Raw genomic sequence first — 26,430 nt, 5'->3', positions numbered from 1 at the left:
TTTTCACTTTACAAGAGCAATTTTATTCTGGCAATTATGTAAAAGTTTTAATTGAACTAAGAAATGACTTAATAAAGGTTAAATAATAGGAAATGATAACAAGAAAATGTAAAAATACAATCATTCATTTTTACAATATTTATACCATGTCAGTGCATATTAGATATAAGGGCTAGTTCAACACTGGAGAGAATATTTTTAAAGTTTGCAGATGTTTGTTTTTGAATTAAAAATCTTTATTAAAAACAATCAATTTTATAGTAGAAATGAAATGTTCAGGTTTATAATGCAAGTAATTTATTTTTAAGAAGTATTGTATTTAATAAGTATGAGAGAAAAGTCATACTTGAGAGAGGAGGAGAGAGAAGGAATTTAGTTAGGAGCTTGTACAATGGGTTTTTGCATTAAAATTTACAATGTGAAAGTACACTGAAAATTTACAAAACATGTTATAACATTTGAATCATTTTTTCTAACAGCCCAGTCCTTGTGAGTCACTTCCAACTGGTGTTTACCCTGACCAGGCCACAGGATGTCACAACTTTGTCGAGTGCCAGAGAGGGGTCATGTTGACCAATGGCACTTGTTCTGCTGGAACTGTCTTCAGTGCTATCACTGGTCAGTTCATTTGACAGCAATAGTTTAATGGATATATTTTTCTGTTAAGATTGTCAGTTAATAGATTATGTTACAATAATTAAACTTATGTCTAAAAAGAAACCATTTAACTTAAATATAACTTTCATATGGGTGATGAGATGATTCCAAATGGTGCAATAAATATTCAACTTAGTTCACTGTTTTTATAAACTCATTTCTTTCTCTTTTTATTCAAAGGAATGATTTTATTTATGTATCCAGCTCTCTAAACTTGTAACATTTATCTCTAGAAGAAAACTTTATTTTATGCATTGACATGAATACCCATAATAATTTTAAAATTAAATATTTTTTTAGGTCGATGCGATTTGCCAGAGCATGCCCCGCCACCTTGTGGATTTGCAGCTACCTGTGTCAACAAACCTGATGGCAGGTACCCAGCCCTATCTCGGGGATGCAGTTTCTTCTATGAATGCTATCATGAGGAGTTTGTTAGCCTACGGCGTTGTACCGCAAGTGATGGGGGATTTTTCTTTAACCCAGCCACCGGACAGTGTGACTATCCACAGAATATTTGTCCGCCCTGTGGATACAAATGGTGGGGATGGTAAGTTAAAAGCAATTTAGAATAATTTTTTTTTAATGACAAAATGAAAATGGAAAGAAGAATTATCCCATGAAAAATTGTTAGAGCCAATGAAGCCTGAAACAAAAGATGGTGGGAATATAATTTTAGGGTCAACAGATTAAAATTGCAAAAGGATGATTTCAGTTATTTATTTTCTTCTTTATTTATTCAACTAGAAATAGAATAAAGAGCTACAAAAGTATTTGGTGAATGTTCTGGTCATATTAAACCCTTATTAACTGTCTAGTTTAAGAAATCTGTAATAACATAATAAATAATGAATACAATAATCTTTTGTTTTTTTTAATGCATCAGTACTCTAGCACTTTTAATTAATGCAGAGTACTTTCATGTTTAATGAGCACTCGTGTACTTTGAAGAGCTTTGAGTACTCCTGTGTACTAAATCATAGTTCTAAGCATAGCTTGGTAAAAGCTTATGTGGGGTTGTGGGTCTAGGGGTTGGGCATCTCATGTAATAAAACCAAAATTATACTTCAATTTTAGCTTTTCATAAAAATATTAACTATTTAAAATCAAGAAAGAATTTATAAAATACATTTTTAAAAACATTTTCTTATGCTACTAAAATTTTAGTTTAAAAATCATATCAATGGAGGATTGAGAATGTTAACTATTCAATTAAAATTGGTAAAAAAAAAAAATTTCTTTTCAATAATTTTTTTTTATTAAGGGAGAAAATTCAACTTAAAAAAGTAGGCTTAATCTTTATTCATACTTATATGTACAATTATAAATTTGTAGGACAAAATGTTATGACGAAAATGTTATCAAACTTGGTTTTATTTTCAAATATATATATTTGTTAATTGTAAAACCATATGTGTATAAGATTATTGTCAATGTATGTTTAAGTTCTATTGTTTGTTTGTTTTCAGTGATAGGACATATCAATTATCATAATCCAAGCCTGAACAAAATGTACACAGATTCCCAGAGCTATTGCTTCATCTCATCAGGGTTAAATGATCAACAAATAAAGAGACCATGCTAAACATCAAGAAAACTTTGATGCTGAGAACAATTTTGTAAAGCTGTATGTTAATTTTCAAAAAAAAAAGACAGTCTTCTATCACAATTTCTAAGACATCTCTGAGTCTATTAGCAAAAGTTTCCTGAATAGCAAAGAAAAAAAAAACAGAATTGGTTGGTATCAAATAGTTAAATTTTTAACTGTGTGAAAATTAACTCAACATCAAGAAAGTTACAATGTGTGAAGTGTCTGTGAAAGTAATAAATGCAGAACATAATGATTTATGAACTAAAAATAAAGTGTAATATATGACATGTTAATATGTACATATGTACAAAAGTAATTATTATCATAAATGAGTTTTCAGGAAAAGAAATGTGAGTGCAAGTGATTGAATGACTGTTTTAGGATGAGAACTTATGAACATGCTTTAAAATAATGTTGAATATTGTAGGCCTACTGTGTGTGTTTGTGAAATGTGTATGAATGTGTTTGAAAAGGTAGAGAGTATTGGTAAATGTGTTGTGTGTTTAAATGCTGAGGGCTAGTAAGAAGACTGCCAGGCTGTATTATAACTTCTGTACATACACCATTGTAAATAATCATAGCACTTAATATTTATTGTATAATAAGCCTTGTTGAATATGACATATTGTGGCCTGTTAGACTAATAAGGTCACTTAATTGCTCAATGTATATAATATTATTCATTTAATAATTAATGTACAGATGATGTATTTTCACATAACCCAATGCAGAGGAAATTGTTTGAAAATCTTTTTTTTTTTTTTTTAGATTCAGCTAATAAATCTATATCTTTTCTTTTTTCTCATCTTAAAAAATATAAAATTGAAAGCAAGCATTTATATTTATGATATTAGGCCTACTGTTTTTTTTTTGTTGCTGCTTTGTTTATATCACTTCTATATATTTATATTTCTCAAAATATATTCACAAATTATAAATTATCATTGAGTAAAACAAAGAGTCTTTTTCTAGATTTGAATTGAAGATAGTAATTGTGTATATTCTAATGGTTGATGTTAAATTTCTCAATGTACAAACCAGGATCATTTGACCAATGAACTTTTTACAAAGACAATTTCAAAATGTAATTTTTGACTGATGAACACATTTTACTCATGTTTTAAGTAGCATATTTTATTTACAAGTAGTTGTTGTCTACACAGTTCCCTAACTCTGCACTGACCTTAACCATAAACAAAGGAAAGATTTTTCAGAGCTTAAGTTATATCCACAAAACATGTAGACAAAATTAACTTGATACTGACTCTCTGGCAAGCTTAGCTTTCAGCAGAGTGTAATGAAAAGGAACATAACAACTTATAACTCATTGCAGACTTTATAAGTACAATTTCAATAAATACAATGTTATGCTATTTAGAGATGCATATTTACAATATTGTTAGTTCATTTTGCAAACAACTGAAAGAAATGTTCATGATTATACAGTGAATGAAGTTCAGTGATAAACATTACAATAAATAAGCCTCATCTCTGACAATCTGTTGACAACAAATGATTGTAAGATGATATTGTAAATTGTGTGAATAGAACCTGTACATACATAATAGTATTTGAAATATTTACATTTTCCTGTTCATTTGGCGGCATGTTGAATTATTATATATAACATGTGTACAATAAATATAATAAATACATTTAATTAATAGTTTTGATTCCTTGAATTTTTTTCTTGACATTTATATTAGTGTTAGAGTTTCATCGTTTCTCAATGTATAATTCACTTCTTAGCATTTCAATTTTTTTCAATATAAAATCTTTATTACTATATCCATTTGAATCTTCTTCTATCAACCAGTTGTGTCTAGTGGTCAAGGTTCAAATAGTTTCTTCAATTGTAAAAGCAGAACATAACACACACAAGTCATTAAGTTAGTTAAAAAAAATTATTTTAAAAGTTTGATAAAATTATTTAAAAAATTCTTAACTTTATTTTTTTTAATTGGCTAAAACTGTAGGCAGCAATGGTCATTCAATAATTATGAGTTTCTGGTATTTAAACAATAACAAATGGAATCTCACTTCCTACTGCGCAAGTTAAAACACACATTTTCTTTTTAAAGTGCTCACTTCCATACACAGGTAACAGTCTGATTATAATTACAGACTAAAAATTATACCTTTAATCCAGTGATTCCCAAAGTGGTCATATATAGACCCCCATTGGTCTAGAAATACTTTCCAAGGGGTCTACGAAAGTGTAAAATAAATTGGGGGTCTATGAGATGTCCACGGAGTCTACGATAATAAATTTCATTCAAGCAGGTCGTGACTTTAATTTTTACATCACATTAATTAATTACATTATATTATTTGTACCTTAGTTAATCCTTTCAATATTCCTGCTAATCAAATGAAAAATCATTGTATTTAATTCCAATACTTATTTAAAGAGCTTAATTTAGTCTACATGTAAGTAATGTTTAGCATAAAAAAATGTAGACTGTACAACAATAATTATTTAAAATTGGGATTCATTCTTTCCCTGTCAAACAAGTGGTTGCCTAAGTGACTTTTTTCTGATGATATGAAACAAATTACGTTGGAGGATTTTCTGAGACGATGCCACCCTGACAAAATAGATAAAGATTTGAAAAACTTTCGAACACTCAAAGATAAAGAATGGTACCACTAGATCTCTCTTTGACATCATATAAAGAAGATGATGATTTGTGAGAGTCTTACAATATCTCTCCTTTTCGCAAAATACGGAAAACACTAGGGATAAAACATTGATTTTTCCAGCCGTTGTAATTTTAAAACCTGTTTTACACAAACCTACATCTGATATTATTAAAAGAATCTTTTTTAAAGCAACAATACAGTTCAAAGGCACATCGGTAGCATGAGTTATAAAATTTAAAGCTTCTTATAATTCTTTGCAAACGACATATATACAGTTTGGTATCAGCGGCGTTACAGGCTCTGACAGGGTGTAGCGCTGTGTGCTACAAACTGCCTAAGGGTCGCCGGCTCCTAATATTTTTCATAGGGTTGACCCACGAAAGCCTTTCTATGTTTGGGTAAAGCTGCAGGGCAGTAGAGTTTTAAATTCAGAATGGTAGCAAGCCAAGACTCATGAGCCCTTCCTGCTCAAAGCTTACTGGCTTAGAAGCCAGTTACTCGCCTTCGCCCCTCCTCCCTAAGTGAAAACAGTTCCGTGGACTCAATATTTGTGCCACACGTGAAAGATCAAGAAATACACGAGAAACTGCTCTTTGCGAAAACTTTACAATGATACTTAAGGCAAATTAATTAATCAATATTTAATGTTCGAAGGACTATTGCATATGTATTCTCATATGAAACATAATATCCGTCGCATTAGATGATAAGCCTGGAAAAAATAATTTCGAGTGTGTTTTGTGATTCCAGGAATACATATTGTTATTTTAATTGGTTTAAATTTGAATTTTATCAAAAAAAAAAAAATCGTTATAACTTCATTTCTAGCTTGAAATTATTATTTACTCCTCAACTCACTAGAGTTAGAAATGATTAAAAAAAATGTTGATGAATTTGCAAAAATTCAATACAAATTAAGCAGGGAGTCTACCAAAAACCAGAAAACATAGCAAGGGGTCTACGAGACAAAAACGCTTGGGAACCACTGAACTAGACAGATGTTAGATTATGTGCTTATAAAAGTCACTTGTAATCATTGTTCCATAATGTGTTTACAAATCATAAGCCTGTGTGTCTTCTGTCATGTCGTTATTCAAATAACTTATCATTGATATATTGTTTCCATTTTCAACTGTAAGGTTGTCACTGACAACAGCGTCTGGCCTTGTCTCCTCACCTGACAGTCTATGCTTTTGGTGACTCTTCCTGAAAGTTGTAGACCTTTGCTGTGGCATTCCGTTGTGGTTCTGGTCCTGATGTGGGATGTACTTGTCCACGCGGTGTTGCAATGCCTGCCAGATTCGCCCATGGAGTCGAAATCGCTTTGGCTTTTGTTCATTGATGCCGTCGATCTTGTGGGTTGAGTTTTCTGTTGTCTGGAGAGAAGTGTGGTCAGTAGAAGAAGGTGCAGACACCTTTCTGATTCCTGGAACAAGACCGTGTTCCACAAGCTCCAAGAGAGAGTTGAGGTCTGAGAGATGTTGTATTCTGTGAGCTGAGTTGAAAGATCTGCAAAGAGAAGTAAATAATTTTTTACACTATTTAACAGTATCATTAAATATTAATATTAATTTTTTATTTTTTTTTTGCAAAAATATATATAAAAATATAACACATTCTACTTCGTATTATATAATTATAGTATAAAACAATGCATTTCATATCACTGAAAAAAAGGCATTTTAACTAAGAAGAGAATAGGCCCTATTGAAGTCATAAATTAAATTTGTCATTTATTAATCAACCTGATTCCGTGTTCAGACATGTCTGCGCCAATTTCTTCATTCTCTGGAGTGAGACGAAGGCCCACAGTTAAATCAATGACTTTCAACAGTAGACCACCAACACCAATAGCCCAGGCTGAAATAGCCAATGCAGCCAAAGCTTGAACACCCAACAATGTGGCACTTCCTCCCTGTTAGGCATACACAAGCATTTATTTATTTATAACATTTATTATAACGATCTATTTTCAAATTCTATATTTAAATCCCTTCTTTTAAATGGTCGACGCTTACGACTCTTGTAATGTCGGTCCTAATTTTAGAAGTTTAGAGGGAACATTTGTGTGGTCTCAGTAACTTAATAACACGTTAGGATGGAGGACAAGCGCATCCCGAAAGTCATCCTCTATGGACAACTCGCGACTGGCACAAGAAAAACTGGTCGCCCCCACCTCCGTTACATAGATGTAATAAAACGTGACCTCAAATCATTGAACATCAATACTGACAATTGGGAATACATAGCTCCAGACCGCACCAGATGGAGAGAGACAGTGACCAAGAAAGCTATGGACATCGAAAGAACATGGGTCTCAGCTCAGGAAAAAAAAAGTAAAATCCGAAAAATGGCTAGCTCCTCTACCACCGAAGCACAAGCCAGCTTAATCTGCGTTATTTGTGGACGGGAGTGTCTCTCCAAAATAGGGCTCCACAGCCACATGAGGAAGTGTACTCTGAGATGAACCAATAATAATGCTTAACGAGGAAATCAAAACTGTTGAAATAACAAAAGCTGCATTGCCGAGTGGAATACGCTTTGGACTATTTTCACAATGGTCCTGAGTTTAAACCCCTTCTCACTTTCTTACCCTAGCTGAGATTTGAGCCAAGACGGTGATTCATTTCTAGAGGAACGGATGAACCTCAGAAAATAAGTATCGGAACTCAACATATATGATTTGTTTAAAAAACCTAGATCTGGATCCACTTTATATGTAGTTAAAAAAAAAACAACAAGCAAAATATTTTTAAAATTCTAAAAAAAAAAAAAAAAAAATATATCAACAGGAAAGAACTACGCACTTACAACTATATCTCACAATAATGTAGAAGCTTTTTCCCCGTTTAGATATTAAAATAGTTAATTACCAATAATGTAGAAGCTATTTCCCATATTCAATATTAAAATAACTAATTACAATAATTAATTGAGTAGTTGTTTTATTTTTTTTTTATTGATTCATGTTTTGTTCGGCGCAATGAATCCTAGAATGGATGTGGAAGAAATAAAGTGGTCAATTATCTACGTGGACGACACCCTACATATTTGGCCATATATGTGGATACTGAAGTATTAATTTCCCCCTTTGGTATTAAACTAAATAATTATTTACACGCAAATAATTGACTACTTAGTTATTTTTTTCAAAATTGATTCATGTCTTGTCTATACCAATTAACAGTTGTTCAAAGTTTCAACTTCATCCGAAAACTTTTGACCAGACAAATTGATATAAGCTTTGTAAAAACTAGATCCACTTTATCTACAGTAAAAAAAAAAAAAAAGATTTACACTTTTCCTTTTCCAGATCTACATCAAATACATGTTGTTTTTTTTCTTTAAGGAAACTTAGTCACTCCAGCAAGTTGCTTGAAAAACTGAACTTAAACAACGAAATGCTCAGAATGGAAATAAAAGGGAGACAATTGTTTATCCCAATGCTTATTCAACGCGTTGTTATGAATCAAGATTCAAACAATGAGACAAGGCAAAGTGATTCATTTAACAGAAATACTACACGATTGTACATTTCTTTACCAAACGAAAGCTTTAGAATTCTAGAAAATGTTTGTTTTGGTGTATTTACACAATAGAATGGTTTCATGAATTGACAAAAAGAAACAATAGTCCACCATTGGGCTAATCAGGGGAAGCCAATAATGAAAATAATGGACATGCATAAAAGAATTGCTTCCCTTAACTCTGCAACTCGAAGACGTTTAAGAGAATATTCATTTAAATCTAATGTATTTAATACAGTGTTTCCTAAAGTAGAGTACGCGTACCCCCAGGGGTACGGGGAAGAATTTAAAGGGGGTACGCTTTGTAACCTCAATAACTATGCTTATTTTATTTAAATACCCATTAATTTTGTTCAGTTAATAAATGCTATTTAAGCATTTTAGACAATAAATCGAAAAAAAAAATCGCTTCTAATATTAAAATAAACAAACTAGGAACCAGTCATCAAAACTGCTTCAAATTTATGTCAATTATAACAGAACTTTCAATTATTTTATTAACAATTTTTTTCTTTAATTTTTTTTTTGTATGTAGGCCTACCAAATTAAAATTGTCTGTTATTAAAATAATAAATTTTTTTTCTGGGGGGGGGGGGGGATACTAGGGCCTATATGTTACGAAAATTCTTGAATGGGTACAAATAGGTCAAAAGTTTAGGAAACACTTTATTAATATATATAGACCTACGCCTACATATATATAATTATTTGTCTTAAGCAAATGCCTTTCGACATAATGTGGGAGCAGCCGTTGTAATATTCAAGTAAGAAAAACTTTTAGAATTTTATTTTTAGAACTATATGCTAAGTAAACTATATTAGCAGAAGAATTATAGATCAAATGTTAATTAATACAGTGGATATGTGATTATGTGATCTAATATATAAAGCAAACTGTAAAAAATATGTATCTATGTATGTATAAATGTTCCGAATAAAAATCAAAACCGTTTGTCCAATCTTGATAAAATTTGTCTTAAATATTGCTTAGATCACAACGAAGAAGGAATCGGATGTCAACTGCCCCTCCCACAACCGGAAGAGCTAAATTAAAAAAAAAACCTTTATTGAGATAAAAATTCGTTTCATTTAATTCTCAACTTTTGCGTTTCTTTCTTCAGTGTAGAATAAAACAGACCTGTGTGTGTGTGTGTGTGTGCGTGCCGTGAGAAGTAAGAACAGAACAAATATTCTGGTCATGCTATGATTACAAATGGCATCACAAAAACAAGATGGCATGACATGGTGCACAGTGCTTTTAACCTGAAGCGTGGTGTAGGACATGTGGACTTAGTAGTCCACTGGCAGCTCAGCCACCAGAACAACGCAGTGGTCAACTTACCTGGACAATGCCTGGCCTGGCAGAGAAGTTGTTGGTGATGGTATCCTTGTGAACGAAAATCCCCGTGGCCAGCAGCCCCCACACTCCACCAGTGAAATGGACAGGGATAGCACTGACCGGGTCGTCGATACGAAGTTTGATAAGCAGCTCATTTGTCAGCAAGACAAAGACCGCTCCACTGGAGCCAATGACTAGCGCTTCCCAGACTCCCGTGACAGCACAGCTGGCTTAGAAAACATTAAAACATTATCTATGGAAATGTTCAAGTTAACCAACAACTTTCTAATTTTAAGGTCTATCGTACTAAAATGTAATCTGGCAGTACAGAACATAAACAAGAAGCCATCTTATAGAACTAAAAGAAGTGAAAATTTGATTGAGTCTAGAATTTTTCATTTAATAGTAAAAGATAGTATCGTGTACTATTTCACAAGTTGTCTAGATACATACAATATGTACATGTATTAATTATATTTATTTATCGTAAATAAAATATAATTTGTACATTTCTTTTTTTTTTTTTTTTGCTTTTGTATTTTTGATCTTGTATAGCCGCTATAGCGCGTTGGCATGTTATAGCGCGCTATGGTCATAAGGTCCTACAAGGTGACATCTACAAAAAATAAAAGGTAAAGTGTACCTGTTATAGATACAAGACCCCCAAGAACTCCATTAACAATCCAAGGAATGAGAAACTTTTTCTTCTTGGCAATATAGCTGTAACAGAACAAAATGTTTGCATTGAGCATATGCGAATGATATACCTATTAGAGTACTACTAGAATACTATGGAACCGATCAACCACGTATACATAATGATATAGCAATACTCAGTTTGCTTTGTGCTGTTAGTACTATCAATACTAAATCATTACTAAGAGGATTTTATTTGCTGTAACGCAGAAAAGCGACTTTGCTTTTCCAAACATAATTTAACAAGGGGATCGCAAGTGTCATTTCAATTATAAATAATAGTCCAAATTCTAGTCCAAGCCATCATAACATGGAGACCGAAAAGAGGAAGTGAAAACGAGGCCATCTACGGATAAAATGGCGTCAAACCTTCTTAGAAGACCTAATATCCAAGGGCACCAGCTGGGAAGAGGTTGTGGAAGTCGCCTATGATTGATCTCTGTGGAGAGCTGGCGCCCTGTGCGTCAAGTAAGTCTATCGGTCAAGTACGTCTACAATAAATTCAAATGAATACAATACCTGCCAAAAGAACCAACTATTCCTCCAGCAGTACCAGCCATTAACGTTGTAGCTGCTGCCCTGTGTAAATAAATAAATAGCAAAACTGTTTACGAGCAACAGAAAAAAGTTCCCATGTTAATATCTTTGCTAATATATATATATATAATATATATATATAGGTTTTATATAGCGCTACTTTCATGCTTATAGCATGCTCAGAGCGCTTTGGTCCAATCTCATTTGTGGACCTGTGGGGGGGGGGGAGGGGGTATATAGCAGTTGGTTAGTAGCTGGCTGTCAGCGAGAGTACATCACTTAGTGTCAGTGAATTTGGTCAATAGTTCAAAAGTAATGCGATCGTTTAATACGAATAATTGAGTTATTTAGATCCTTGCCTGACTTATATACATTAACCTCATGCCACACTGCAATCAAGTGTTCTGATTTAATATAGACTCCAGGGGCTGTCTGTCTACTGATAACGTTTGCAGTACTCCTCTGTAATTGCTTTTTTTTTAAAAATTGTTTTTACATAGCGCATCTTTCATGCTAATCGCATGCTCAAAACGCTATTATTCAATCTCCTTTTTTTGGAACAGTTAGGGAGAGGGAATACGGGGCAGGGTTTCCGTGCTACCTTTCGGCGCTGAGCAAACACAACTCTGCTCGAGTCGGGATTTGAACTCAGCCCCCTTGTTAGGTGGCCAAGCCGTAACCTAAAGGATATTGGCCTGTCAGCCACATGACAAAATACAATCTTTACACTCTGCATCTTTCCCTAGACAAACTCACATTATTTTCTTTATACTATTTTTTTTTCTTCAAGATTTTTCCTAGAGACTTCATAAGTGCATTTAAATAAGGAGCTCGACCTAAAGAAAGGTTTTCTGATTTCGTTTCTGGTATGATATTCTATTGAAATACTCTTCCATTTGTCTTAGAAACAATTTTTTTTAAAAATTATTTCTATACTTTTAAAATTATAACAGGCCTAAACATATCAGTGTTCTTATTTCAACCTACACGTGTGCTAATGTGCCTAAGCCAACATAAAAGAATGTAATTATCGCCTCCATGAGATCCATTGATGGCGTTTAGTCGATAATGCTGTAAATCGAGTCAAACTGTAGACTTAATGAAAAACAAATTTATGGACAAAGTAATCTGTAAAATATGATGTATGCTCTCCCTTGGTCAACATTGTGACATCCGGTTAAAAGCTAATTAAATAAGGTAAACACAAAATTTATCAATAGCTTGCTTTCAAATTGTAAATATCAGCAGGCTTAATTGGGTTGAAATCAGTTTGCTAGCTTAGCAGATATTAGATTCCAGTTGCAGAGCTTTGAATGATTGAGGAAGTAGAAAAGGGAGGGGGGAGGGTGATGACAACGTTAAGTCAATAGTTTTACAGCTATGGTGCTTTCAAAGTCGTAAATACGAATATTTACTGAGTTGAACAGGAGAGTCAGAAGTGAGAGATATAATGACGAGTAATAGAAAAAATACTCTTTTTTAAAACTGACACCTATACTGTTCTTTGTATTGTTTTGGTCCTAAACACCAACTGTCTTAGTTATTTAGCTACATTAGTCATTTAACTGCATTAGTCATTTAACCGTATCAGTCTTTTAACTTTTTTTTGTATAGGGTTATTTAACTGCGTTTGCCATTTAATTGTATTAGTCGTTTAACCCTGTAGTCCCTTTACGTTTGGAGACCATGGGAAATAGAGACGTGTTCTATACCCTTGACGTTTGGAGAGCATGGGAAATAGAGACGTGCTCTATACCCTTGACGTTTGGAGAGCATGGGAAATAGAGACGTGTTCTATACCATTGACGTTTGGAGACCATGGGAAATAGAGACGTGCTCTATACCCTTGACGTTTAATTCTATACATTGCTTTTAATTTAATAGAATTGTATTTTTTCAATCTCTTTACAAAATGATGACTTTTGTAAAGACCAAAATGGTATAAAGCTTTGAATAGTAACCTGACTTTCAATACCATACAGCCACATCTAATGATAAACAAACTGAGCAACTTAAATGTAAGCCCTTACTTACAAGCATGGGTTCTAAACTTTTTAACCCAACGCCCCCAGTAAGTTAAAGTCAACAACACCAAATCGTCAACTCGAGTACTATGTACGGGTGCTCCATAAGGTTGTGTACTTTCTCCTGTACGGTACACTCTTCACACTAATGACATAAGAAGCATCTATGACTCAGTTAAACTCATTAAATTCGCTATAGTCGGTTTTATTTCAGGAGACGAAACTCAGTATCGAAGCTCGATTGAAGAGTTTACAAACTGGTGCACCGACAACTTTCTAGAACTGAATGTCACAAAAACTAAAGAACTTATAATAGATTTTAGAAAGAAAAAACAAACTATACGTGAACTGCAAATAAATACTACATCTATAGAACAAGTAAAGGCATATAAATATCTAGGCGTTATTATCAACAACAAGCTTTCATGGGAAGACCACCTTGGAACTCTGACAAAGAAAACAGCCCAGCGACTCTTATTTCTATACAAACTCAAAAGCTTTAAACTAAACAAGAAGATCAATGAGACTTTTTACGGCGCGACTATACAAAATCTGCTAACATACGGAATAACTTGTTGACAAGGCAACGCCTCATCTAAACTGTTGCGAAGTCTAGAAAACATCATAAAAAAAAGCATCAAAAATTAATTACACTCACAACATTACCACATTTAAAGGAACTTTTTGAACAAAAGTGCCTAAGAAAAATCGAAAAAATCTTGGAAGACAACGGCCACCCGCTCCATCAGAACTACCTGTGTGTAGTCGCTGAATGAACTCTTTATGTTGTTTCTGTTGTATTTATGTGTATTTTTCTGTTGTGTTGTCTTTATATGAGAAAAGAGTCCTTGTAATCACAACAAATTTCCTTAAGGTTCAATAAAGCAGTCTTAGTCTTAGTCTGACGATTGTGTGACAACCCAACTAGTTGAGCGGCTTGAAAAGTGAATATGCTCTACTTGTAATTAGTGTTAGATTAATTCTATGAGACGTATGTTGTCAGAGCAACTTGTTTTCTTTGAGAAGCATTTAATAAAAAACAACAACTTAGCATCACTGACCTAGATGCTAGCTTCCATTTGCCTTCTGAAATTCCGTAAGTACTGCCACAGTTAAAAGCCAGCCAACCCCACCTGGAGAAAAATACATAAATTAGAAAGTATATTTTCTTCATGATATTTATTTCATACAACTTAAGCGTGAAAAAAACAACAACAAAACTTTAAAATGCATAAAGGAGAAACAAATATCATGATTACATAATAAGATGAAATTATTTTGTCAATTCAACCATTGGTCAGTAGATCCTACTGTTTTTTTTTTCTCCCAAAATATAATTGAAAACTTCAACGAAACTATTTAATACAATAAAATATATTAATAATAATAATAATAATAATAATTTTATTTATAAAGCGCTGTTAACAAACAAAATGTAGGCTCAAGGCGCTGTAACAACATTACAAACATAAACACAACTGCCGCAATAACAGTTAATCTAAAAAAGTTTTAAACAAGTAGGTCTTAATGTTCTTCTTAAAAGTGGTATAGCATGTTGTCTGTCTGAGATCAATGGGGAGTGAGTTCCAAACCTTTGGTCCGTGAACTGAAAAAGCACGCAGACCGTAGCTTTTGAGGGAGAAACGTGGCACTACTAAATTGAGCGCAGGGTTCTCTGGGGGACATATGGACATATGGAGTAATCAGTTCGCTAAGGTACAAGGGCATCTCATTGTTATATATACACTGATGACAAAGTGTGGCGACCTTGTAATCGATTCTCGCTTTCACGGGAAGCCAATGGAGCGTGCGCAAGAGCGTAGTAGCAGAATCTTGTCTAGTTTTTTTAAGGACTATTCGAGCGGTGTTGTTCTGTATACGTTGCAGCTTGGCTATTTTGTCATCAGGTATACCTGCTAGCACGGCGTTGCAGTAGTCAAGGCGGGAGAGTATGAATGCCACAGCTAGCGTTTTTGTTGACTCCGTTGTTAAATATGGTCGGATCTGGCCTAATCTGCGCAGCTGCAGATAAAGACCTTTGCAGAGCTGATTTATGTGTGGGTCGAAAGATAGTGTTGAGTCAAAGAAAACTCCAAGATTCCGCACTACATGGACAAAAGGAACATGGCAGTTCGTGATAAAGAGAGAATCTGTGCTTTCAACTTTTGAGACATTGTTCCTAGTGCCAATCTTAATTATTTCTGTCTTGTCTTCGTTCATCTTGAGTTTATTTTCAACCATCCAATCGCTCACCCTTGCAACGGTACCACTGATATTCTCTGCCAGATGGGACACCTCTGAGGGTACTGATGAATCGTATAACTGTGAGTCATCGGCAAAGAAATGGTATAAGATGCCTGTTGGCCGGCATTCACAAAACAGACTTAAAACATTAATCGGAGATTTAATCAAGATGTTCTGGAACTGAGACATCTCTGCTAAACATCATGATCCCCGTACTTATAAAACTCTTACCATAGAACAAATAGACCCAGCAGAGTTCCACTCGGTGACCCCATTTCATGGTCATCTTGAGGCGTGAACCTTTTAGCCCTGGGTTTGATCATTATGGCTCCAATCAGAGACACAGCTCCACCCACAAGGTGCACAGGGCCGTCCCCGGCTATGTCGACCACGCCCATCTTCTTTAGCCATCCATGCTCAGACCACACCCAGTGAGCCGCGATGCAGAAGACAAATGTGTTGAAGAACGAGAAGATCATGTATGCCAGGTACCTGGTCCGCTCAGCAATGGCCCCTGAAGGTAAAGAACACAATAAGCACGTAGGCTTAGGTAAAAGTAAAGTCATTGAAGTAGAAATAGTATGGGTTCTTTGGCAAGGGAGGGGGGGGGGAGTTTTGGGTTGTTCCATAAAGCAAGTGGTGAAAATAGTCCAGACATTAATCTATGGACGTATGAAATGGTCAAGACCGGTTAATTAATCCATTCACTCGGAAATTTAATCCACGAAAATGGGGTGGGGCAGTTTACCCTTTTTTGATACCACCAGTTTAGAGCCTCAGATTTAAGAAAAGCTTGACCCTTCACTAGTCTCCAAGGCAGCGGCTGATCAATTCCAGCCACAGTTCCTACACAAGTCAAGCCAAAGCTGAACTCTTCCCCCAAATCCTCACCCAGAGCTCTGTACAAGTCGATAATGCAGAGTCAGGAGAATCGTTAGCCTCTTTCGTAACAGCCCAAGAGAGCGGACTTACTCCAGTTACTAGAAGACGCCACAAAGAAGTCAGCAAGCACTGTCCCCTGAAGTAGTTATGTGGTCAACGAATCTTTCTGGAGGCTAGTAGAAAAGAAGCGAAGTCGTCAATATTTTTAATAAACCCTTATCGCAGATGATCACAGCTCTCTAAAATAAATGTGTTGGGTTTATTACCTTTTTATTTGATTAGCAAGCAGTATTTTTTTCCTCCCCAAAGAATTTATAGACTACGTTTTTTTTTTCTTGAACTGTTTCTTCCACTTGATTCTTATTTTTATTTTACTAACACTGCTTAAAAGATATTTTAAGACATACAACTATTTTAATGTTCTACATATGTTCTGATGAATTTAAAACTTAGTAGCGACATTCCATAAAGAAAGAAAGTCTATCATACTCATACAATTAAGCAGTGCTGTTTTGCCAGTGACTACGAAAACAACGACTATATTTTAGTACTCCATATTTTGTTCTTTGTCGTCTGCTTCTTTCGCCAACATAACTCCTGTTCACCATTTGATTAATGAAAATCTACATAATTAATTTCGTAACATGAATATTTAACATTTTTTTTATGTTATGGGTGTTATGGAGTGTGTGTGTGTGTGTATGTATGTGTGTGTGTTTCTATGGTGACAGTGGGAAGAAGTTAGCAATTGGTTCTGATTAATGCAATATAGGTGGCATTGTCGTCATCAGCCTTTGTTAGGACAGACGACTCCACAACGTGAGACTGAAAAGAAGTGTTTTTGTAGTGATTTAGTTTTTGTTCAAGATACCATTTTATAGTATTACTAAAATCTACTATATTTATGTCACTCAACTTGATTTTATCTATATTGTAATATAAGTGATATTTGGAATTGTTCTCAAGAAAGTTATTCAAGTTATTTCAAGTTGTATTAGTAATAATATCCTACATCGGTTTAGTTGTCTACCAGCAGTTTGGTTGTCTACCAGCAGTTTGGTTGTCTACCAGCAGTTTGGTTGTCTACCAGCAGTTTGGTGCTACAAGTCAACCACCGTCAACAACATGTGCAGTAAAAAATGATATTTTACAGATGGGCTTTACGTGATTTACTAGACTATTATAGTGGAAAGAAATTTAAAACTATGTATTTATATATTTTAAAGACATCGTAGCCTATAATTTCCTTATGAAGTCAATACTTTCAATCAAATTCCTGAAACCCACCTGATACTATTGTTGTCGCAGTTGTAGCAAATGAGCTCTGAAACACAAAACGTGAGAACTCTTCGCCCATATTCTCGTTGTCTGGATCGATGAAGAATTTGCCGATGCCGCAGAATCCGTTCGTTCCCTCGCCGTCACCGTAGCTGAGACCATAGCCCACCATCCAGTAGGACATTCCCCCAAAGACCACGTCAGCGACATTCTTGGCCATGATATTGACTTCATTCTTGGAGCTGACACAGCCACTCTCCAACAGACCGAAACCTGGACAGATGGAAAGACATCTTAATTGCTAGACCTATTTTTTGTGTGTTTTTAATAAAATGGGGATAGTCTTTATTGTTCTTTTTTTTTGTTTATCTTCTATTATACGTTGTATTATACACCTTTACGGTCCTCAGGCAACGCCCGCCTGCGCTGGCTCGGACATGTTCGCCGGATGGAAGACAATCGTATCCCTAAAATCATTCTGTACGGCCAACTTGCGTCTGGCTCAAGAAAAACTGGACGCCCCCACCTCCAATCTTTCTCTCTCTCTCTCTCTCTCTCTCTCTCTCTCTCTATCTATCTATCTATCTATCTATCTATCTATCTATCTATCTATCTATCTATTTGACTTACATTCACAATACTAAAAAGAAGACAGAGTGCTAGTTATTATTGTACATATAGTGCATGTTATTATCATGTAGATAAAGATGGGCTAGTTATTATCATGTAGATAAAGATGGGCTAGTTATTATCATGTAGATAAAGATGGGCTAGTTATTATCATGTAGATAAAGATGGGCTAGTTATTATCATGTAGATAAAGATGGGCTAGTTATTATCATGTAGATAAAGATGGGCTAGTTATTATCATGTAGATAAAGATGGGCTAGTTATTATCATGTAGATAAAGATGGGCTAGTTATTATCATGTAGATAAAGATGGGCTAGTTATTATCATGTAGATAAAGATGGGCTAGTTATTATCATGTAGATAAAGATGGGCTAGTTATTATCATGTAGATAAAGATGGGCTAGTTATTATCATGTAGATAAAGATGGGCTAGTTATTATCATGTAGATAAAGATGGGCTAGTTATTATCATGTAGATAAAGATGGGCTAGTTATTATCATGTAGATAAAGATGGGCTAGTTATTATCATGTAGATAAAGATGGGCTAGTTATTATCATGTAGATAAAGATGGGCTAGTTATTATCATAAATATAGATGGGCTAGTTATTATCATATAGATAAAGATGGGCTAGTTATTATCATGTAGATAAAGATGGGCTAGTTATTATCATGTAGATAAAGATGGGCTAGTTATTATCATGTAGATAAAGATGGGCTAGTTATTATCATGTAGATAAAGATGGGCTAGTTATTATCATGTAGATAAAGATGGGCTAGTTATTATCATGTAGATAAAGATGGGCTAGTTATTATCATAAATATAGATGGGCTAGTTATTATCATGTAGATAAAGATGGGCTAGTTATTATCATGTAGATAAAGATGGGCTAGTTATTATCATGTAGATAAAGATGGGCTAGTTATTATCATGTAGATAAAGATGGGCTAGTTATTATCATGTAGATAAAGATGCTAGTTATTATCATGTAGATAAAGATGCTAGTTATTATCATGTAGATATAGATGGGCTAGTTATTATCATGTAGATAAAGATGGGCTAGTTATTATCATGTGGATAAAGATGGGCTAGTTATTATCATGTGGATAAAGATGGGCTACTTATTATCATGTAGATAAAGATGGGCTAGTTATTATCATGTAGATAAAGATGGGCTAGTTATTATCATGTAGATAAAGATGGGCTAGTTATTATCATGTGGATAAAGATGGGCTAGTTATTATCATGTGGATAAAGATGGGCTAGTTATTATCATGTAGATAAAGATGGGCTAGTTATTATCATGTAGATAAAGATGGGCTAGTTATTATCATGTAGATAAAGATGGGCTAGTTATTATCATGTAGATAAAGATGGGCTAGTTATTATCATGTAGATAAAGATGGGCTAGTTATTATCATGTAGATAAAGATGGGCTAGTTATTATCATGTGGATAAAGATGGGCTAGTTATTATCATGTGGATAAAGATGGGCTAGTTATTATCATGTAGATAAAGATGGGCTAGTTATTATCATGTAGATAAAGATGGGCTAGTTATTATCATGTAGATAAAGATGGGCTAGTTATTATCATGTAGATAAAGATGGGCTAGTTATTATCATGTAGATAAAGATGGGCTAGTTATTATCATGTAGATAAAGATGGGCTAGTTATTATCATGTGGATAAAGATGGGCTAGTTATTATCATGTGGATAAAGATGGGCTAGTTATTATAATGTAGATAAAGATGGGCTAGTTATTATCATAAATATAGATGGGCTAGTTATTATCATGTAGATAAAGATGGGCTAGTTATTATCATGTAGATAAAGATGGGCTAGTTATTATCATGTAGATAAAGATGGGCTAGTTATTATCATGTAGATAAAGATGGGCTAGTTATTATCATGTAGATAAAGATGCTAGTTATTATCATGTAGATAAAGATGCTAGTTATTATCATGTAGATATAGATGGGCTAGTTATTATCATGTAGATAAAGATGGGCTAGTTATTATCATGTAGATAAAGATGGGCTAGTTATTATCATGTAGATAAAGATGGGCTAGTTATTATCATGTAGATAAAGATGGGCTAGTTATTATCATGTGGATAAAGATGGGCTAGTTATTATCATGTGGATAAATATGGGCTAGTTATTATCATGTAGATAAAGATGGGCTAGTTATTATCATGTAGATAAAGATGGGCTAGTTATTATCATGTAGATAAAGATGGGCTAGTTATTATCATGTAGATAAAGATGGGCTAGTTATTATCATGTAGATAAAGATGGGCTAGTTATTATCATGTAGATAAAGATGGGCTAGTTATTATCATGTGGATAAAGATGGGCTAGTTATTATCATGTGGATAAAGATGGGCTAGTTATTATCATGTAGATAAAGATGGGCTAGTTATTATCATGTAGATAAAGATGGGCTAGTTATTATCATGTAGATAAAGATGGGCTAGTTATTATCATGTGGATAAAGATGGGCTAGTTATTATCATGTGGATAAAGATGGGCTAGTTATTATCATGTAGATAAAGATGGGCTAGTTATTATCATGTAGATAAAGATGGGCTAGTTATTATCATGTAGATAAAGATGGGCTAGTTATTATCATGTAGATAAAGATGGGCTAGTTATTATCATGTAGATAAAGATGGGCTAGTTATTATCATGTAGATAAAGATGGGCTAGTTATTATCATGTAGATAAAGATGGGCTAGTTTTTATCATGTAGATAAAGATGGGCTAGTTATTATCATGTAGATAAAGATGGGCTAGTTATTATCATGTAGATAAAGATGGGCTAGTTATTATCATGTAGATAAAGATGGGCTAGTTATTATCATGTAGATAAAGATGGGCTAGTTATTATCATGTAGATAAAGATGGGCTAGTTATTATCATGTAGATAAAGATGGGCTAGTTATTATCATGTAGATAAAGATGGGCTAGTTATTATCATGTAGATAAAGATGGGCTAGTTATTATCATGTGGATAAAGATGGGCTAGTTATTATAATGTAGATAAAGATGGGCTAGTTATTATCATAAATATAGATGGGCTAGTTATTATCATGTAGATAAAGATGGGCTAGTTATTATCATGTAGATAAAGATGGGCTAGTTATTATCATGTAGATAAAGATGGGCTAGTTATTATCATGTAGATAAAGATGGGCTAGTTATTATCATGTAGATAAAGATGCTAGTTATTATCATGTAGATAAAGATGCTAGTTATTATCATGTAGATATAGATGGGCTAGTTATTATCATGTAGATAAAGATGGGCTAGTTATTATCATGTGGATAAAGATGGGCTAGTTATTATCATGTGGATAAAGATGGGCTACTTATTATCATGTAGATAAAGATGGGCTAGTTATTATCATGTAGATAAAGATGGGCTAGTTATTATCATGTAGATAAAGATGGGCTAGTTATTATCATGTAGATAAAGATGGGCTAGTTATTATCATGTAGATAAAGATGGGCTAGTTATTATCATGTAGATAAAGATGGGCTAGTTATTATCATGTAGATAAAGATGGGCTAGTTATTATCATGTAGATAAAGATGGGCTAGTTATTATCATGTAGATAAAGATGGGCTAGTTATTATCATGTAGATAAAGATGGGCTAGTTATTATCATGTAGATAAAGATGGGCTAGTTATTATCATGTGGATAAAGATGCTAGTTATTATCATGTATATAAAGATGCTAGTAATTATCATGTAGATAAAGATGCTAGTAATTATCATGTATATAAAGATGCTAGTTATTATCATGTAGATAAAGATGCTAGTTATTATCATGTAGATAAATATGCTAGTTATTATCATGTAGATAAAGATGCTAGTTATTATCATGTAGATAAAGATGGGCTAGTTATTATCATGTAGATAAAGATGGGCTAGTTTTTATCATGTAGATAAAGATGCTAGTTATTATCATGTGGATAAAGATGCTAGTTATTATCATGTATATAAAGATGCTAGTAATTATCATGTAGATAAAGATGCTAGTTATTATCATGTAGATAAAGATGCTAGTTATTATCATGTAGATAAATATGCTAGTTATTATCATGTAGATAAAGATGCTAGTTATTATCATGTAGATAAAGATGCTAGTTATTATCATGTAGATAACGATGCTAGTTATTATCATGTAGATAAAGATACTAGTAATTATCATGTAAATGGAAGTTCAAGTTTATTATCATGTCGATAGAGGCGCTAATTAATGTCTCGTAGATAGAGGTGCTAGTTTCATAACATTAGAACCACTGTAAATATTGTGTTCCATGTCCGTGTTTACTGTCATGCTCTGTTAAACTCTACAAATGTAGAGTGAAATGGATTCAGTATTGATTCACTCACAGGATCATCCAATTTGTATCCCTGTCGTGCTAGCGGATAACAAATTAACTTACTATATTGACAGCTACATTGGTGTTAACGAATCGTAAAGAAATGGCTAATAGAAAAATTGACAGTTGGAACAAATAAGCTTTCGGTGGCAGTTTGAGCACCAAACTGATACAGAAAATGAAATTTGTGGTGCGGTTGTTAGAAAAATGTTGGCCTTGGAGATTTGCTGATAGAAGTATAAGTACAAAGGGTCCTGGGGTTATAACGTTGATCCGTTCCTACGTCGTGCCTTAAACAAATATTCGGTATAAGTCGGAACATGCGTACATACTGAAAGCACTTATACTACTTATCCAAACACAGTACACTGGACAATGATGATAAACAACACAATAAAGGACTATTAAATACGTTTAGTATTCTTCCGCCCCAAACAACACAATTAAGGACTATTAAATACGTTTAGTATTCTTCCGCCCCAAACAACACAATTAAGGACTATTAAATACGTTTAGTATTCTTCCGCCCCAAACAACACAATTAAGGACTATTAAATACGTTTAGTATTCTTCCGCCCCAGCAACACAATTAAGGACTATTAAATACGTTTAGTATTCTTCCGCCCCAAACAACACAATTAAGGACTATTAAATACGTTTAGTATTCTTCCGCCCCAAACAACACAATTAAGGACTATTAAATACGTTTAGTATTCTTCCGCCCCAAACAACACAATAAAGGACTATTAAATACGTTTAGTATTCTTCCGCCCCAAACAACACAATTAAGGACTATTAAATACGTTTAGTATTCTTCCGCCCCAAACAACACAATAAAGGACTATTAAATACGTTTAGTATTCTTCCGCCCCAAACAACACAATTAAGGACTATTAAATACGTTTAGTATTCTTCCGCCCCAAACAACACAATTAAGGACTATTAAATACGTTTAGTATTCTTCCGCCCCAAACAACACAATAAAGGACTATTAAATACGTTTAGTATTCTTCCGCCCCAAACAACAATTTATATTTTTTTTGGTCATTGAAATAAAAACCTAAAACAAAGTGCTCAGCATGCGGATCGAACCTACGACATTCTTGTGATGTCATACCATACTAGAAACCGTCTGACATTAATATTGTATAACGTAAGAGAGACAACTCAACGAGGTATAGGTGTTTATTTACACGAGGACATCACATACATGTAGAACATATGCCTTGAACACAGCATCTTCATATCGGCTCTAGACTTGGGCGGAAATCTTTCTCTTCTCTCTCTAATGTCATTATCCTTCCTAGTCTAGTCGCTAATAGTGCACACCTTCCGCACTATCTTGGATGGCGGTGTGCATGGCCGCCATGGCGGGGTTATAACAATATAGATCATCATCCTCATCTGTCCCTAGACATTCGCCGTAGGGGTGCTGTGACAGTTCGTGTAACAAAATCCCTTCATTTTTCCGGGCCAGCTGCTGTTCTTAGCAGGATATCAAGAAAGGGGCCGGTCCATTCCATTACGTTGTCCATCCAGCTTTTCTTTGGACTTTTCCCGTGGCCCCTCCACTGTCTCTTTAAAGGATGACCTTTTAGATCATTTAGATCTAGATCTTTACATAACATCTAAATTAAACGAAAATAAAAATGGCGGTCAATTGTTGACTTCAAACCACGTAGAAAACGTATTTGATGAATTTAAGAAATAACAAAGAGATCTTTCTGAAATTTCAATAAAATAAGTTGTCACGCAGCTAGAGGTTTTGTGTGAAATTTCCATTTGATTGGTAATTGAAAAGTTGTCAAATAATTCAAAGTTTCCTTTTTATCTTCGGTGGAAGTTAAAACAAAAGTAAAGTTCCCCTTACAGACCTTTCGATCTATGGGGCAGAAGATCTTAAGGTCATCTGTTTCTTTGGCCCACGGTTAAAGAGCAAGGTGTCAGGTGGCCAGCACAACGACCAACCGTCTTTAATTTACCCCAACTAAAGTCAAGTACCCTTTAGAGTTGACTCAGGGGCGCCCTAAAAATCCCGAAATTCAAAATCCCAGTCTTTGCCAAAATCTGAACCCAGGACCTCAGGTTCAGAAGCCATGCACTTAACCACTCAACCACCGCGCCCCCCATTATCAATGGAAGGTAGAATGTAATTGGAAGTTGGGGGCGCTTTTTAAAAGTTTTTAAAATCTAACCATTTTCCTAAATAACTGACAGTTTATGTATATCTTTGGGAAGAAAATACTAATTGACTGGCCACACAGTACAAATTTGGTTTGACTGTTATAATTTTTCAATATATTATCTTAAAATTAAATTTGTCTGTCGTCCTTTTTTTTTACCCCGCTCAAAGGTAAATAACCTCACTCGATTGAAATGTTTCCTAATGCTCTGTACAGAGTTAAATAAACACCAGGCGAACATGAACACGCTGAGCGCTGTCGTATGTACAAGTTCACATATCCTTGTAAAAACATTAGATGCTAATTAAAGAGCTTGATCGTAAAAAGGTCACTGGAAAGACCTCTTTACCAAAAATGAAGGCATAACAAACAAGCAAAATATAACTTAAAAAAAAATACTCGAGATTATCCATGGGGAAGAACTACACATTTACGGCTATATGTCTAAATATTATAACATTTTTATTTCCTTTTTAGATATCAAACAAATTTATTACCAATATTTAATTATCTAATTAATTAATTGTTTAATGGATTTCTGTTTTGTTAGGTGCAAAGATAACTTGTGCAAGGTTTCAACTTGATCCGAGAATGGGAAGTGGAAGAAATCCCCAGACAGACAGACAGAGCGAGTTTTTATAACCTTTGTAAAAATAAATAGAATGATAAATGACAGATCCCCATCAGCTTCACAAAGTAAAAATTAACAAAAACGACAACTCTTTTTTACAAAGCTTATATCAACTCTCTCTGTTTGTCTGTCTGACTGTTTGATAAAAAGTTTGCACACGTCATTTTTCCCACAATCAATCTTGGCTTAAGCTGAAATTTCGCACAATTATTTCTGTTACCTGACAACACAAGAATCAATGGAAAATTGTCCAGTTAGTTAATTAACTATTGGTAATTAATTATTTTTGTTTGGTATACTGATCAAGGGAAAGAAATCGTACTTGACAGGTGTGTAGGTATACGTTGAATGAGCATTTTTGTTTATGCATTTAACTCTTTCTTTCCTAACCGACGATACAAACGTTGATTCCCTCAGAATGTGGTAAATAATTACGGAGAGAAAGAGTTAAGAAAACGATCATGTCAACATTCACCAAGACACCCCCTTCTTCCCTCCACCTTTCACAAGTGGTCAAAACAAGTGATAGGATCACAGCATATTGAGGAAGCTAAAAGCTAAACAAAAACAATTGGTAACTATATTTCCAATCGCATGAATTTACTATGTCTGGGGCCTATGGCTTATAATTACATAACTAATAAAAACAAATTGACCCCATTACACTTACTATAAGCTTTGTATTTTTTAAATGTTTTTCTTTTTTATGATATTTTTTGGAAGACGAAGGTGTCAGCTAATTGTAGGATTAAACAAAAAATAGAGAAAAAAAAATTGCTACTGAGTTGCAGGGCATTAAGTTTCTTCACAGTGACATGACAAAGCAAAAGATCTACCTGACTGCATTGTAAAAATGATGAACGCCGTGGTCAGCAGCCAGATAGCGTCATCCCTGGCCTTTGGCTCCTGGGTGGAAACAGATAAGTTGGAGGTCATTGTCGTGGACGTCCACAAAGAGGTCATGTTGTCTGAAGAAATCGATTCCATTCCTTCACAGAGCGTGTACCAAAGAAAAATAAAAGAAAGATTGTATTTTATTAAAATCACGTGAGCTCACTAATGGACTGACTCATTTTTTTTCAAACTCTTCAGCTAAAGAGTTCTCACAAATGTGTAAACCTCTGTGCAAGAACCAATAAAAAACAACAACAAAAAAAAGTTTAGAAAGAAACAAA

The 26,430-nt window shown here is 34.1% G+C and overlaps 1 protein-coding gene across 1 annotated transcript; it reads right to left on the bottom strand.

Annotated features, from left to right (window-relative positions):
• Positions 1-214: 214 nt before the first annotated feature.
• LOC106069933 (putative ammonium transporter 3) lies at positions 215-26,210 on the bottom strand. Its single transcript, XM_013229710.2, has 11 exons — positions 26,092-26,210; positions 17,428-17,691; positions 15,490-15,772; positions 14,076-14,147; positions 10,973-11,032; positions 10,401-10,477; positions 9,761-9,987; positions 6,637-6,806; positions 5,948-6,400; positions 4,761-4,836; positions 215-659 (listed from the first exon to the last, which is right to left on the bottom strand). Exons 1-11 carry the CDS (start codon positions 26,189-26,191, stop codon positions 495-497), a joined length of 1,947 nt encoding a protein of 648 aa, XP_013085164.2. The 5' UTR covers positions 26,192-26,210; the 3' UTR covers positions 215-494.
• Between the last annotated feature and the right edge of the window lie 220 nt (positions 26,211-26,430).

Source organism: Biomphalaria glabrata, chromosome 1 (assembly GCF_947242115.1).
Source record: "Biomphalaria glabrata chromosome 1, xgBioGlab47.1, whole genome shotgun sequence".
In the NCBI taxonomy this organism is placed as follows: domain Eukaryota; kingdom Metazoa; phylum Mollusca; class Gastropoda; family Planorbidae; genus Biomphalaria; species Biomphalaria glabrata.
This window is presented reverse-complemented; position numbering and strand designations above follow the sequence as displayed.

What these genes read in the sequence shown, in the direction of transcription:
- LOC106069933 (XM_013229710.2), bottom strand. Translation starts at nt 26,191, where the DNA reads ATGACCTCCAACTTATCTGTTTCCACCCAGGAGCCAAAGGCCAGGGAT. An exon ending in CATTTTTACAATGCAGTCAG is followed by an intron (nt 17,692 to 26,091) that starts GTAGATCTTTTG and finishes CCATCTGTCCAG; the next exon opens with GTTTCGGTCTGTTGGAGAGT. An exon ending in TGCGACAACAATAGTATCAG is followed by an intron (nt 15,773 to 17,427) that starts GTGGGTTTCAGG and finishes CTTTACCTTCAG; the next exon opens with GGGCCATTGCTGAGCGGACC.